The sequence below is a fragment of the Bactrocera dorsalis genome, chromosome 6 (genome assembly GCF_023373825.1).
Source record: "Bactrocera dorsalis isolate Fly_Bdor chromosome 6, ASM2337382v1, whole genome shotgun sequence".
NCBI lineage: Eukaryota > Metazoa > Arthropoda > Insecta > Diptera > Tephritidae > Bactrocera > Bactrocera dorsalis.
In genome coordinates, this window is record NC_064308.1 from 21697573 (window position 1) to 21714670 (window position 17098).

The 17098-nt window shown below is 36.6% G+C and overlaps 1 protein-coding gene across 12 annotated transcripts in view; it reads right to left on the reverse strand.

Annotated features, from left to right (window-relative positions):
* Positions 1–7051: 7051 nt before the first annotated feature.
* Positions 7052–17098, reverse strand: part of LOC105226049 (polyamine-transporting ATPase 13A3) — a 155906-nt gene continuing 145859 nt past the window's right edge. For all 12 annotated transcript variants that reach the window (XM_049460144.1, XM_049460136.1, XM_049460135.1 and 9 more), the window contains 6 exons: positions 14008–14206; positions 13648–13952; positions 10803–11003; positions 10444–10735; positions 8871–10388; positions 7052–7977 (listed from right to left, as the gene is read on the reverse strand). In XM_049460144.1, coding sequence (XP_049316101.1) covers positions 7232–7977; positions 8871–10388; positions 10444–10735; positions 10803–11003; positions 13648–13952; positions 14008–14206 — 3261 coding nt within the window. In that variant the 3' untranslated portion in view covers positions 7052–7231. The remainder of the gene's footprint in view (positions 7978–8870; positions 10389–10443; positions 10736–10802; positions 11004–13647; positions 13953–14007; positions 14207–17098) is intronic.

A 17098-nucleotide genomic window follows, 5' to 3' on the forward strand; every position in this document is an offset into this window, starting at 1 on the left:
TACCTTAAAATCAGAGTGTATGTATATTAGGGTGTTGTTTTTTGAACTATTAATTTTTTTCAGTCCCGTCACGAAATTTCCTTGGAAATACGCTAAAAAAATTCCCTAAATATTTTAGACCTTAATATTAACATTAAGAACTGTACCAAGGCCTGTAAAAATTTTCCATAGAAAATGCACTACAATCGTGAGTTTTTATCTTTAAATTCCAACAGATCAGAAGTATTTTATGGCATCGCTTTGACATTAAACGCATATTTCTCAGAATTGTTCACTCTACAAAAGTGTGCAACAAAGTCGTAAATCACACCGGCGAGGTAGTACGGGGCTCTAAATCCGATTTTTCCAAGAATCTCGCATTTTTTTGTATATATCTTGTAAAAGACAGGAGCTATAGAAAAAATGTTCATGGCAAATTTGTAGGAAATTTTATTTGCTATAAAAAAGTTCCGATGTCAAAATCGCTATCATTAATACTCCTCGAGATATTCAGCTTTTTAAGTAAGGCTTTATAGAATTTTTATAGATGGTATGTATTAAAAAATCAAAAAGTTAGAGAAGTAATGACGTCACTACAAAAAGTAAATAAGTTGTCTTAGTCTGCAATTCCGTCATTATTAAGTCATAAGCTTATTTGGTTATATTATTTAAACTTGAAAATTCTAATTAAGTATAATTTGAAAATTTTTTATACCAAAAAGAGGGTTGTAAATTATACTTCAGTTTTCAATTCCGAATACTGGATTGAAAAAAAAATGTTACCCCAAAGTTTACAATTAAAATCGGAATCAAGTGATTATATGGAAAACCTTTCCACATGACTATATATTGTTTAGAAATCTGGCATACAAAGTCTGTCGCAAAAGAAACAGGACTGTTAAAAAAAAAACAAAAAATTAATATTTTTCAGAAGTTATATTTTTTTATTCAAAGTAGTTTGCTTGTGCTTCGATACAGCGTTTAGCGCGGTCAATTAGCATTTGAAAGGAGGGCACAATTCCGATTTCTTTGGCGCCGCGATTTAAATAAACATATAGGGTTATAGGGTCCGCAAACGCTTAGTTTAGAAGATATTCGACCTTAAAGTTCAAAAATTCGCAAAATTCGAACATTTCAAGAAGCTATTTCAGCACGATAAATACACATTTTTTTCTTCAAATTAATTAAATTACACTATAATCTTTTAAGTAAATCTATATTTTACACTTTTAGCAGGTTTTTTACCTAAGAAATCTTTATTTTAAAAATTACTTTTTACACTCGTAGTGAGCATCTTTTATGTGCTAACAATTATAAGGAAATGGAGCGCTGCCATATGATAATAAGCAAATATGAGCAATTCGCTGAATTTCTCTATTTTGATATAATTCCTCCTTCTTTAATTACCAATTTTAGTTTTAATAAAAACAAGTGTGTCTATAAATTATATCTCAAATAAAAATTAGTATGAACAATCTTTCCATGCATATGGATTTTTTCTTATTCAAATTTAATAAACAACTAGGTAATATATAATAATATTACGTATTAAAATAATAAAATGCATAGGTTACGTCGGGTATTGGCTGGATCAGGATTATCTTTTTAAAGGAGTACTACTCGAAAGTACTTCGGTCACCCCGGGTATTCTCTCGACTAGGGTTATTTTTTTAGAGCGCGGCCGAAGGCCGCCAACGCAGAAAGGAGTACTACACGAAATTACTTCGGTCACCCCGGGTATTCGTTCGACCAGGGTTATTTTTTTAGAGCGCGGCCGAAGGCCGCTAACGCAGAAAGGAGTACTACACGAAAGTACTTCGGTCACCCCGGGTATTCGCTCGACCTGGGTTATTTTTTTAGAGCGCGACCGAAGGCCGCCAACGCAGAAAGGAGTACTACACGAAACTACTTCGGTCACCCCGGGTATTCGCTCGACTAGGGTTATTTTTTTAGAGCGCGGCCGAAGCCCGCCAACGCAGAAAGGAGTACTACACGAAATTACTTCGGTCACCCCGGGTATTCGCTCGACCTGGGTTATTTTTTTAGAGCGCGGCCGAAGGCCGCTAACGCAGAAAGGAGTACTACACGAAATTACTTCGGTCGCCCCGGGTATTCGCTCGACCAGGGTTATTTTTTTAGAGCGCGACCGAAGGCCGCCAACGCAGAAAGGAGTACTACACGAAAGTACTTCGGTCACCCCGGGTATTCGCACGACTAGGGTTATTTTTTTAGAGCGCGGCCGAAGCCCGCCAACGCAGAAAGGAGTACTACGCGAAAGTACTTCAGTCAACCCGATATGATATAAATTTTACAATATTATAATAGATTTTTACTTATTTGTCTTTATTGAACATAAATCGCAATTTATACATATACATATGTAGATGGAAAAAGTTTTCACAACTCAATATTATAACTTGAAAGATGTTGGAAAGTATATTTCATTATAATTAATATAGAAAAATGAATCACGCAAAGAAACAAACAAAGAAATATCGTTAAGAATCCTACAAATTTGGTGTTTAAGATGTGGCAACGCTTGTTTTCCTCATAATTGTAAACAATCTAACCTTTGCAGCGATGAGTGAGATAAGTGATTTTTAAATTAATAAATTTAGGTAAAATATTACAAAATAAAAGTGAAATGTGAACTTATTGCAATCTTTAAAGTGTTTATTTAAATATACCAAGTGAAAAATGTAAAAAAATAGTGAAACTTAGAGAAATACCATGTGTTTTTAGTGCAAATTTGTGAATCTTTAATCGTGAATATTTTGAAAAATATAAGTTATTTTAAAATTATTTTTGAATATTTCTCCTCTGGAGAAGCTCCCCTATCCGCACACACCCCATTTATACGGAAATTCGGTTTTTTTACCCCTCCGCCAAAGTAATCGGAATCGTGCCGAAATGAGTGTTTAAGGTAATTTTTCGGAATGCTGAAATGTCCTGAAACCAGTGTCCTTTCATGGGCAAATGGAGTTTTCCAAATAGGTAAAACTCACAGGGTGCCAGATCAGGTGAGTAGGGTTAGTGATTGGTTAATATGGAGTTTTTTGTGAAAAAATCAGTGACAGGAGTCGACCAATGACACGGCGCATTATCGTGCAACAGCCGCTAGGACCCTGCCTCACGGTATTGTGGTCGAGCACGACGAATGCGTGACAAAAGACGCTTCATAACACCAAGGTAAAACACAGCATTAATCGTTTGGCCAGGTGGGACTAACTCTCGGTGTCCAATACCCTCGGAATCGTAAAAACAAATCAGCATTGTCTTTATATGCATTTTACGACCGATGACCAAAAGCTGCAGTCACTTTTTAAACGATAACAACGATTGTAGTTATCCAATTGTTTTAAAATTTTTACGAAATGTCAACAAGAACTTTTCAAACTTTGTATTTCATATACCCACCAATAGGTGGCGCCACCAGAAACAGTTATATTTAAAAAGTTCTGTTTCTTTTGCGACAGACCTTGTATATTCGTTGTTGACTTGTAAAGAGAAATTATATACAAATGGGTCAATAATCTAAATGTAAACAAATGTTGTTTTCTGTAGATGTAGTTGTATGCTTACCGTGGAGATAATGTGCTATAACAACGGGATATGTAAACAAATGGGGCATTAATATAAAGGTAAATGGAAATAAAGATTGTTATATTGTGTTATGCTCACGATACTACAATTTTCTTCGCATAAATAATGAAAAATGTTTTCGTGCAAACGTGTGTATTTTATATGGAAAAGAGCGACCTTTTTCTTGCATTTTGTTTCCTCCGAAATATGTCAACATATGGTTCCAGATATTGCTGATTTGTCCCTACGATTCACAAATTATACCATAAGATCCATTTCTGTCGAAGTTACGGGTTCAGATCATTGTCTTCATCCCAGGTGCAAACTTGAATTCTAAATATCTTTTGTTTTGTTTTTGGCCGTTGAGGAAATTGCATTTAGTGGCATAAAGATTTACGTTTGGTAAGTCTATTATGAATATAGAAGAACTAATTGCATTTAATATTTCCATGTGTATAAATTAACTTATTTTTGTTGAAAATCGCGTCACGTATTGTCATTTCATCCGAGACTTTCAAAACCGAGATATATTGAAAGAAGCGAGGCTCAGTCTAAAATGGCGCCAATTAAAGATTTAAGGCGTAGCCAGGTTCTACACCTGGTCTTTCCAACGGAGTGGAGGTCTTCCTCTTCCTCTGATTCCTCCGGCGTGTATTGCGTCGATTACTTTCAGAGCTGGAGTGCTTTCGTCCATTCGGACGGCATGACCTAACCAGCGTATGGTCTTTTAATTCGTTGAACTATGTCACTGTCGTCGTATATCTCATACTCATTATTTCATAGAATGCGACATTCACCATTGCCAACGCGTAACGTCGACTTATCAGGTATTGTCATCGTCCATGCCTCTGCACCATACAGCAGAACTGGAATAATGAATGACTTACAGAATTTTTTTTTTGTCGAGAGAGGATTTTACTTCTCAATTGCCTACTAAGACCGAAGTAGCACTTGTTGGCAAGAGATAATCTGCGTTGGATTGCAAGGCTGAAATTGTTGTTGATGTTAATGCTGGTGCCAAGATAGGTACAGCACCTGTACACTCTTATAGAAGATGTTACCTTCTCTGTTTAATTGTGTAGCTCGAATTATTTTCTCCAAAAATAGATTGAAGCAACACGAAAGGGAGTCGCCTTGTCTTGTCTCGCTTGGTATAGAACGGCTCGGATCCTTCTTGATCCTGACGGAGCTTTTGGTGTTGCTCAACGTCATTTTTTCCAGCCGTATTAGCTTTGCGGGGATACCAAATTCAGACATACCGTCATAAAGGCAGCTGCTCTTCGTACTGTCAAAAACTGCTTTGAAATCGACGAAGAGGTGGTGTGTGTCGATTTCCTTTTCACTGGTCTTTTCCAAGATTGGACGTATGGTAAATATCTGATAATTTACTGATTCTAGGCCTAAAGCCGAACTGAAAAGATCAAAACAGTTTGTTGACGGTGGACTTTAATCTTTCACACAATACGCTCGATTGAACCTTATATGCGATGTTTAGGAAAATTATTCCGCGGTAGTTGGCGGAGATTGTGGGATCTCCCTTTTTGAGGATTATGCAGAGCACACCAAGTTTTGCAAAGACGATGATGCATGCTGCTTATCAGTTCTTCGCCGCCGTGTTTGAATAGCTCGGCCGGCAATCCATCGGCCTCTTGTTCTTCGGACGGGTAATTGCTATTCGAACTTTTTCATGGTCGGGCGTTGGAACGTCTACTCCATCGTCATCGATTGGGAAATCGGGACCGCCTTCTCCTGGCGTTATACTTTCACTGCCATGAGAAGTGTTCGCTCCATAACTTTAATATGCTCGGGACATCGCTCATTAGATCACCTCTGGGGGTTCTACAAGAGTATGCTCCGATCTTGAAACCTTCTGTTAGCCGCGGAATTTTTTTGTATAGGGTGATTTTTTAAGAGCTTGATAACTTTTTTAAAAAAAAAAACGCATAAAATTTGCAAAATCTCATCGGTTCTTTATTTGAAACGTTAGATTGGTTCATGACATTTACTTTTTGAAGATAATTTCATTTAAATGTTGACCGCGGCTGCGTCTTAGGTGGTCCATTCGGAAAGTCCAATTTTGGGCAACTTTTTCGAGCATTTCGGCCGGAATAGCCCGAATTTCTTCGGAAATGTTGTCTTCCAAAGCTGGAATAGTTGCTGGCTTATTTCTGTAGACTTTAGACTTGACGTAGCCCCACAAAAAATAGTCTAAAGGCGTTAAATCGCATGATCTTGGTGGCCAACTTACGGGTCCATTTCTTGAGATGAATTGTTGTCCGAAGTTTTCCCTCAAAATGGCCATAGAATCGCGAGCTGTGTGGCATGTAGCGCCATCTTGTTGAAACCACATGTCAACCAAGTTCAGTTCTTCCATTTTTGGCAACAAAAAGTTTGTTAGCATCGAACGATAGCGATCGCCATTCACCGTAACGTTGCGTCCAACAGCATCTTTGAAAAAATACGGTCCAATGATTCCACCAGCGTACAAACCACACCAAACAGTGCATTTTTCGGGATGCATGGGCAGTTCTTGAACGGCTTCTGGTTGCTCTTCACCCCAAATGCGGCAATTTTGCTTATTTACGTAGCCATTCAACCAGAAATGAGCCTCATCGCTGAACAAACCGAACACTGATTTTGGTAATAAAATTCAATGATTTGCAAGCGTTGCTCGTTAGTAAGTCTATTCATGATGAAATGTCAAAGCATACTGAGCATCTTTCTCTTTGACACCATGTCTGAAATCCCACGTGATCTGTCAAATACTAATGCATGAAAATCCTAACCTCAAAAAAATCACCCGTTAGAATTTTCGAGCATTACCCCTGTCGGCCAGCTTGTCAAGCTCTTTGCACTCCCTCAACTCACCATCGGAAATTTTATCACCTCGTACGCTGATGATGTTACGATAATGACGTCAGGCAATGGAATCGATGGCATGTGCTCAAACGTAAACAGCTATCTCTACGATCTTTCTCGTTTCCTCCCTGCTCGGAACTTAACAATGTGCCCCACTAAATCTTCAGCAACAATCTTCAGAAACTAGACGAAGGAGTACAAACTTTACCTCAATATTGCAGTCGATGACGTTACAATTCCGACTGTCAATAACCCTAAAAAATAAGTTTAAGTTTGTTTATACGGCCTGCAGAGGACGTTCTTTTTTTTTGTAAAGTAATGATAGTTTCAATCTGTATACATGTAAATTTAAAAACTGTAATAAAATTTTGCGGTTTGCAAAATAACCTGACGTCTGAAGTAAACCAATCAAGCAACCAATTTTTGACTTCCCCGTACGAATCGAAATGCTGATCAGCCAATGCGTGTTCCATCGATGAAAATAATTGGAGATCGGAAGTTTTGTTGTTTTTCATTCAACTCATGTGGCACCCATTTTCTATATGGAGATTTGTTGTAGACCTGTATTATGATGATTGAATAAGTTATCACGATTAATTTGTTTGATTCGTTAGCAAAAATTATACTTCAGTTTTATCTTACTAAACCAACCCATATTTATTATATACGAATTAGATCTGAATATAATTGAAACATTAAAACTAACACAGCTAACAGTTAATCTACAAAATAAATACCTCACTATATGCAAGTAACTAAACTTTAAAACAAAAAGTAAACTTAAAGTTATTGCAGTGACAGCATTTAAATCTCATGAAATTTGGATTACATTAACATCATCACCTCTCATTTGTTTATCCATCAACAGTAACTTGGTTGGTTCGGACTCACTAAGTACAGTACATTCGGCTACCGTTGGCAAGGTTTGAATAGCTTGGATTGATTCCGCTTCGAAGAAACTATTTAATACATTATTTTGTGATGCTGGCGTGTCGAAGTTTTGTTCAGCTCTTATTTCAACATACGTTGGTTTAATTTCTGTAAGTAGTGTTGAAGAATCGAATGCCTGACATGACTGTGTTATTGACGGCCATGTTTTGCAACACCGCAAATCATATTCGACGTGCATATATTTCCGTTTCGATTTTTTCATATTTCTTTCGCGGCGCAGTTGCACTTTTTGAAAGAGTAAATAGTCAACAACGTATATCTCAACAATGACATGTACTAAAAAGTTGGCAGCTCCATAAAACAACATCCAAAATCGAAAGCGGAAATTGTTAGGTACAACTAGTTGGAAAAAGTCTCTAATCCATTGCGAAGGATAACATACTAAATAACAAACAATTGCAAGATTTGTAACCAATGAAAAGCAGAAAGGAACATTCGACCAAATTGGTTTTCGATATGGCGCTCCCTTAGAAAATATAAATGCAAGTATAATATACTGAAAACTGGATATCGCAAACATAGTGTAGTTTTCGTAGCATCCTAAGTGATCTTCATCACTGTGTTTGAAAGCAACAAACCAGTCCTGTTGATGCAACTGATACCAACCTATAAATAAAAAAGACACTTTGATTTTACAAGGAAATTTTGTTTGAAAATTAAATAAGACAAGCCTTTGCTGATAGAAAATATTTATCCTATTCGTACATTGTCCTCATCATAAGTTACCCCTATGTGTAAATAGTATTCCGCAAGCTTCGTTTAATTACAAAAGAAGAATAAAGCACTTATAACAATACTGCAGATTATAACGTTATTTACTAAACATGTGTAAAAAGTATCCAAACCATGGAAAAGATCAGAAGTCTGTTACGAACATAAGCACTTTTGCTAATAATGTAATAAAAACTAGTTGAATTAACACATGTATTAAATTTGTTTAAATGTGTAATCCCAAATACGGGAATAATAATTTAAAAAAAATATATATTTCAAATTCCGGAGTGAAACAAATTCCAAATACGGAATTAAAAAACGTAGTAAAATCAAAAAATCGGAATAAACATTTATTTTTGATTTTTTATTCCAAGTAACAGATAATTTCAAGCATGTAATTTTAGCAGATAAATTTTTTAATTTAATATTTTTTGTTGAACACTGGTCGGCAAACTTACACATTCAAGCGATCTAAATTTTATTCATATTGCATTCTGATTTTGGGATTGAAAATTCAATTTTCAATTTTAACAATTAAAATAAAAAATATATTCTTTAATTTCCAATCCCAAACGCATTAATATAATCTTAAATCACAACATTGGAATAAAAAATTTCATTAACTTAATTTTTCTTTAATTTATAAGAACGAAAGCAGAACTATATATAGAGCCATGAGCAAATAACCTTTAGGCTCTTTTGCATTTAATAATACACATCCCTTCATTAATAATATCGCAAAACGATTACTAATTTAATAAAAATCATATTATATTTGAACTTACCAGCCATTTGAAATACAACTACGACAAGTAAATGCAATATTATTGATGCTAATGGAGCTAAGGAGATAAGCGAGTTTAAAGGAACTTGTTTAGCGAGTGGTCCAACGTACGCCCCTGTTTTGCCAAAAAAAAATGCGAACACAGATATTAATCCTAAATCAACATATAAATACTGTTTATCCGTTAAGTTGGAGTCAATGGAGTATAATATCATAACTGATATAAATTGCACCATAGAATAAGCAGCCATGTATTTAAATATACCAAATGATGTAACTAGTGCAGCTCTTCCTTCCTTGATGACATATGGCACACATTCAATTGTTGCATTACGCGATGTAAATGGTGAGGCAATTGCAGACTCAGTTTCGCTTAGCGAAATACCAGTATGTGCAACTTTTAAGGCACCACAGTCGTTTGCACCATCACCACACATAGCAACGCAGTAGTCCATCTGTTGAAGATCTATAATTAGAGCTTGCTTTTGTTCCGGTGACATACGTGCGAAAATGGCGCCACGTACTACAAAATTTTTCAATTCATTCGGGAAATTTTCTCGTACAATCTGCCATGTTCTACCAATCATTGCGAATCTGTAATTGTTCCGCCAAGTAGGACGATGGCATTTTTTCTCGTGTTTACAGCTAACAACACCTAATTCTGGATCTTTGTACGTCCATGTTTCACAAGTCTCAACACTCGTTAGGCTATTACTGTTCGGTAGTGTCATTGATACACTACTTAATGATGTGATGTCACCATTAAATATTTGGTAATTCTCAGTTTCGCAAACTTCTTCAATAGAATTAGCGGTCGAAGATTGCAATGATATTATATCCGATATATTTACTAAATCTTTAGTAGCATTCTCACAACCACCTATATCAAGTGTGTAGTAAAGTTCATAAGCATGTGACTCTTTCTGAAGCACTTGTCGTGCGTTTACCGTGACAACCGCTTGATCCGACGAAACAATACCACAGTCACGAGCTACACTTATCGCCGTCAAGAGATTATCTCCGGTTATCATAACCGTACGAATGTTGGCATTGGTTAATGATGCTATCACCTCACCTGTATCCGGTTTTAGGCGATTTTCCATTACAACGAAACCAAGAAACTCAAGATCACTTTCAACTATTTCACGTGCCAAACGTTGTGCCTTAATATAACTCATTTTGGAACTAAGTGGTTTAAAAGCCATTGCGATAACACGATATCCGCGTTTTGCAAAAAATGCTAATTGTTGTGAGTAATTTTCTGGCAAACTGCTTGGTTGGCAAAGCTGCTGCATCATCTCAGGAGAACCCTTGCAATATACGTTGAAATTTGAGCCACTTAGACGGCGGGTAATAACGGACATCCGCTGTAAATTCGAAGTGAATGGAAACTCTCGAACAATACCATGGTCATTGTTTGTTTCACCATTAAGTAAACCAACGTCAGCCAACAAGTCGTCAATAGAAGACTGACGCTGTACTGAAGCCTCCGCAATATTCGATTCCCCGTGAAGAATTTCTTAAAACAAAAACTAAAAAACTTATATTGTATTTATTATGTAATAGTGATTTACCTTTCTTAGGCTGTCTTACGATGGTAGGATGAATTAGACTATACTTTTGACAGTCTGGCACATTTTTTTGGTCTTCTAAAGTCCAACCAGTAGACTCAAACATCTTCAAATCCAGTGGGTCACCCATCAGTTTTCCATTCACTATAGTTATTGAATGGCATGTTACCATCCCAAATAAAAAATTACCATAAGGTAAACGCTCAATCTGTTTGATGGGCATTTGAAACTCATTTGTAACAGTTTTCGGAACTACACCCCACATATCTAAACCTTCTTCCGTAAGAGTACCTGTCTATGAAATTTAAAGATTCAAATATACGTAACAATTCCACAGAGCAGCATTTCTATTATCGTACTACCTTGTCGAAACAACAGCAATCAATACTACCAGCAACATTAATGGATCGCGGAGAAATACAGTATATATTTTTTTTCTTAAGGCGCTTTTGTGCATAAAAACGACCCACAGTCATGGCGGCTGGTAGTGCTGGTGGAACAACAATTGTTATAAGATCTAAGGACTCCACCGCAATTTTGACCGCATCTATACCTCGTGAAACCTAAAATAAAAGACCAAATTCAGTTAAGTGAAATACTTATAATTAGGCTGTTCACGGTAAGGTGGTTATCGGGTTATGTGACTATTAGATTAAACATAACCTCTATGCTCCGTGAACATCCTATGTATGATTGTTTGCTTATTTTTACACAAACATCTGTTCATTGTTTACAATTCTAGTTCAATGAAATTCGTACTTATGTATAAAATGCCTAAACAAAGTTAAAAAAACAAAATATTCGAATTTAAAATAAGTTCAAGAAGTGGACTTAATTGAAGGTATGTGCTTATTACGTAATCCGAATTTTAAGAGTTCAAAAAATTCTTTGTATAAAATTTACAGACATCTTGCGTCCTGAGCAGTGTCACAATACTAGGGATGAAGTAGGACATAACTTTAATCATCTGTAGTAGACGGGGAGATGAACTACATGTTTCAAAATCTATTCATTGGCGAGAAAATGTTTTGTGTTGTTTTGGCGATGGAAGATCTTTACAAATGCTTGGCGTCAGCAAATGCCAATTCGCTCATTTCCTAGAAATATTTTCTAATGATATGCACTTTAATAATTCAAGTTTACAAATACCTGTAGATTTGCAACTCAAAATTGTATTGCTCCGATTAGGTCCATCGGGTGAAAGTGCTTCTATACGTAAAATCGCTACAACTTTGGTGTGGGAGATGGAGGTACATTGACAAATATCTCCAAAAGAGTTTGGTTAAATTGGTTATTTTGTCATACCTCTTTATCGTGGACAGCCTAAATGTATGGCGCGTATAACTCAGCAGATTGTACAACATACTTTCGCTGACCATACCAAGGACTGTACAAGTTTTTAATATTTATATTTCTGCTATAACTTTACAAATATTTTCGCTTGTAGCGGTACAGCAGACTACTCCGTTGCATTGCTTAATATTGCCAATTTTTTTCACCTAACGGTTTTAGGCAAACCCTAAAGAGATAAATAAAAAGAATCAAAGCGAAACGAGTAAAATTCCGATACAGTTGCGAGGGTCATTTTAGCAAATTCTGTGCCGACGCATATCGCATTGTTTAAAACTTAGCCTTTAGGCACAGACCGCCAGGAAAGTATTCGATGGCAACACGTCCCCCTGCTTTAAGTGTTGCTATATTAGTGACAAAATGAATTTGTTACGCACCAAACAGAATTAGATCGCCAAAAGGGGATCTCTTGGCCCGATAAAACACGAATCTTAACGTATTATCACATCATGTAATTCTTTTCTTTTACAATATGTAAGTCATCAAACTTTACCGTTACTTGTGTTCATATCGCGTATACATAATATATTTCAATAAAAATTCGTTCTATGTCATTTGGTAATAAATATTACGTATGATGAATATAGGCCCTGCAGTATAGCCCTGATGTTATGGAATGTGGACAGATTTGCTTAGATGTCACAATTTCAAACCAATTCTGATTTTCAATAGTTGCGCAGAATGATTAGAATTTCGGCTTTTCGAACATACGAAACATGATTTTACGCCTAGCTTAGGACCAGCCTAGTTACAGTTTGACAACTGAATACCAAAACGTACTTTACGAGTGAATAATGACTCTTGTCACAGGAAATTGAACCGTCTTTAGCCATTTTTTTAAAATATAATTATTGTGCAAAGTTTGGAGTTTGAATACAATAAACAGGTTTAGAGAAATTATGTACACGTATTTCTAAAAGAGTAAATTATCTAAACTTAAATATTTATTTTACGATACAATATTACAATATTTATAACTGTCAAAAATGTAAGTAATGCTGCCAAGTACTTTGAATAGTTTTTCACAAAAATTCATCTCAGGCTTATCTGTGCTATGGATATTTTTTAAAAGGTATGCAATGTGCATTTTGCAGTGTACTGACATTGTTGATGCTAGCAATAGGCGTTTCCGGGTAAGTTTTTCTCGTATAGCAACAATTAGACAACTAAACCTATACGAGGTGTGTTCAAAAAGTATCACGAATCGTAACTGACAGTTTTCTTCGATTGTAGGGGCGTGGTGCATCATGAGTTCTTGCCACAGGGAAGAACGGTCAATAAGGAATATTACCTGCAAGTTATGCGCAATTTGCGCAAAGCAAGGATTTGTAGAAGAACAAAAATTGGCTTTTGCGCCACGATAACGCCCTGCTCACACATCGTTGCTTGTGCGCGACTTTTTGGCCAAAAACAACACACTAATGATGCTGCAGCCACCGTATTCCCCAGATCTGGCCCCTGTGACTTTTTCTTGTTCCCTAAACTGAAGAGGAACCTGAAAGGACGACGTTACGCTTCTCTTGACGAGATAAAGACGGCACCGAAGGAGGAGCTGAAGAGGATAAAAAAATGATTTTTTAAAGTGCTTCGAAGATTGGGAAAACCGTTGGCACAAGTGTATAATATCTCATGGGGATTACTTTGAAGGGGACAAAATATATATTCATGAATAAATAAATAATTTTTGAAAAAAAACACAAAATTCGCGATACTTTTTGAAAACACCTCGTATTTAACTATTCTTATATATCTGAATAAAAATCCATATAAACAAATCGCTCAAACTTTTAAATAAACACATTTAGATTTATTATATTTTAAGAAACTCTCAGTAAAGAAATAACATTTATTACATACCTTTGTTACTAAAGTATAAATAAAACCAATCAAGGCAATTAAACCCAAGCATTCAATAAATTTATATGAGTCCTGTTCAAATTTATAGTCAATTGGTGGTGGATAGAGTATTGAACGAATAAGACCACCTTTAGCTGTTATATTGCCGGTGTTAATAACAATCGCCAAGACCTTTTCAGAACCAATATAACGCGTTTGTATAACTTTTGTTCCACAAAAAAGTGTATGCCTTGCATGTTCTTTCTTGTCGTATATCATATCTCGTCTCATTGGTAAAGGCGTTTTTGTTACCGGTACGCTTTCACCTACAAAAAAGAATTGTATATTGGAGTAAAATATAAACGTAAGATAAATAAAAACCTGTAAGCATTGATTCATCAAGTATGCAATTGCCTGATAAGAGCACAGCATCGCATTGCATAATACATCCGTTGGTGGGTATTTCGATTATATCGCCCAGAACTAGCCACTCAGTGCCAGTTTCAAGAACTTCTCCAGTTTCTGTTACAACCAAAGCACAACCTTTGTTTAGTACAGTTTCTCGCAGTGAATCCTGATTCTAAATATCAAAAAAGGCAAATCCTTTACTTGGAACTTTGAATTTTTCAATTAATATAACAAGAAACAACTATAGAAGGGTTAAGTTCGGGTGCAACGGAATATTTTATACTCTTGCAACTTTCAGGAATCAAAGCAAAGGAAATACCTTAAGGTGTAAAACGTCAAGCTGAGGATCGAAATCCAAGCAATTTTGCAAGGTGTATTCCAAAGTAAACAGGACTTTTTGAATTTAGTGCCCCCTAACCCCGCCATCGATATGTCGACTGGTGCCTTAGAATCTGCCATCTTTATCGATTGTCCACGAGTGAATTTCATGACATTGATTGGATGTGAAGTTATTGCGTTTTAAGTGTCAGTATGTTTGTGTTATCGGTGCGAAAATGAGCTTCGAACAAAGAGCCAATAATAAATTTTGTTTTCAAATTAGTAAACCTTTAACCGAAACGATTCGACATGCTTTTGGGCCGTACAAAAAGCTGTATTGAAGCAGGATACTATTTTGAATGAAATAAATTGATTTTGCCGAAAAAACTATTTGTTCTGTTTTTTGTAAGTCCTGTTTACTTTGGAACGCACCTTGTATATTGTATATAAATATTGTGTTGTCAAATATCGCCCCCCGGTTTTCTGCTTTTTTGCTTTTTATTCAATGGTCTATAAAAAGTGTTACAGTGATCGGATTATTTCAAATATGCGCCGTTTCGTTCAATAATCTTTTTCCACCTAGACGGCAACTTCATAATACCCCCCCTGTAGAAGCCCTCCTCCTTATTTGCGAAGAACTCGGACAGCCACTTTTCAAAAGCCTCTTTTGAGTTCAACTTTACGCCAACAAGGACGTTCGTCATGGACAGGAACAGATGATAATCACTTGGCGCTATGTCCGGGCTATATGGTGGATGCGGTAAAACCTCCCATCCGAGCTCCCGTAGCTTCTGACGAGTCATGAACAAAGTGTGTCTGGCGTTGTCCTGGTGGAACACTACACCCTTCATGTTGGCCAATTCTGGACGCTTCTGATTGATCACATGCTTCAAGCGGTCCAGTTGTTCGCAGTAGATGGTAGAATTAAGCGTCTGGCCATATGGGCGCTCATAGTGGATGATTCCCTTCCAATCCCACCAAACACACAGCAAAACCTTCCTGGGCGTCAATCCTGGCTTGGCCACTGTTTGGGACGATTCACTGGCCTTCGTCCACGACCGTTTTTGCTTGATATTGTCGTATGTGATCCATTTTTCGTCGCCACTCACCATCCGCTTCAAAAATGGCCCGAGTTCGTTCCTTTTCAGCAGCATATCGTAGGCATTGATTCAGAAGATTTTTTTGCGTCAAATCATGCGGCACCCAAACATCAAGCTTTTTTGTGTATCCAGCCTTCTGCAGATGGTTAAAATAGTTTGGTGACTAACTCCCATCTTCTAGGCGATGGCACGAGATGCCACATGCCGGTCTAACTCGATGTTTTCCATGATTTGATCGGTATTCGTCGTCACAGGTCTTCCGCCTGCTGGCTTATCCATGGTGTCGTTTTCACCCGCTTTGAATCGTGGAAACCATTTCACCGCAGTTCGAAGTGATAGAGTACCATCCATTAAAACACCATTGATCTCACGGGAAGCTTCTCTAGCGGATTTGCCTTTAACGAAGAACTTTAAAATAGCGCGAATTTCGGCGTTAGTGAACTCCATGTTTACACGTCTATAACTGTTGAACGCAATAGCCAAACTAATCATGCATAGCGTCGTTTTGTAGGTTATGTTAAGACCTGTCAAAGATATATAGTATTGCCAAATACGAGTTCTGTAGCGCTTTGACCAAGCCAAGTTTTTGCTCAAATTTAATTATTTTTGGCATAAAGATACACTGTTATGAGTAAACCATGCTACTCTTTATATTATAAATATGAGGACTAATGGAATTATTAACCCGATTCAACCCATTTTTAACATACAGACATACCATTATCAGAGTAGTACTATCCTTGAATTTCAATTATATATCTCAGACTATGAGTGATATTTTCTAATAAAAATCAACTATAGGCACTGGGGTCTAAATATAAGGTACTTAGGGGCGTGAAAAGTTTTTGTTGCATTTGAACAATTTTTGGTGGCATACACTAAAGGCATTATTCATGCAAAGTTTAATCCCTTTATATTAATTGCTTCTTGATTTGCATTCTGGAAACTGACGTGATTATTGTCCTATCTCGCTCATTTTCACAATGTGACATAAGAATATGAAAAAAATGTCACGTACCCAATTTTGTCGAAATCGGTTGGTGGGGTCCTGAGATACGGAGTCTCACCAAAAAGTGGGCGGTGCAACGCCCATTGTCGAATATTTACACCGGCTCCCATTTCTCATACCATCCCGGAGGAAAGTTTTAACGTTTCTGATGCATTTAGTTATTGATTTATCGCGCTTTTAGTAGTTTTTAACAGTGGGGAGTGAGCGGGATTATCCTCCGATTTCATCCATTTTCTAACTGTCGGTAGAAATTCTTATAAGATTTGTACTCATATGATATGACCTATGCACATTAAACCGCAGGACTTTTCTCAATTTTTTTTCCACAGGTGCCCCTTCCTACTGCGATCCCCTGTGCCAAATATGAGTTTTATATCTTAATTATGTCCTTAGTTTTGACACTTTATAGGTTTTTGGTTAATGATTTGTGGGCGTGGCAGTGGTCCGATTACGGCCATCTACGAACTAAAACTTTTTTTGTACTAAGAAACCTGCATACCAAGTTTCGTCAATATATATTAATTTTTACTCAAGTTACAGCTTGCACGGTCGGTCAGACAGGCAGTCAATCAGATTTCAATTTCTCTCCCTGATCATTTATCTATATAAAACCCTATTCTATCTCGATTAGTTTTAG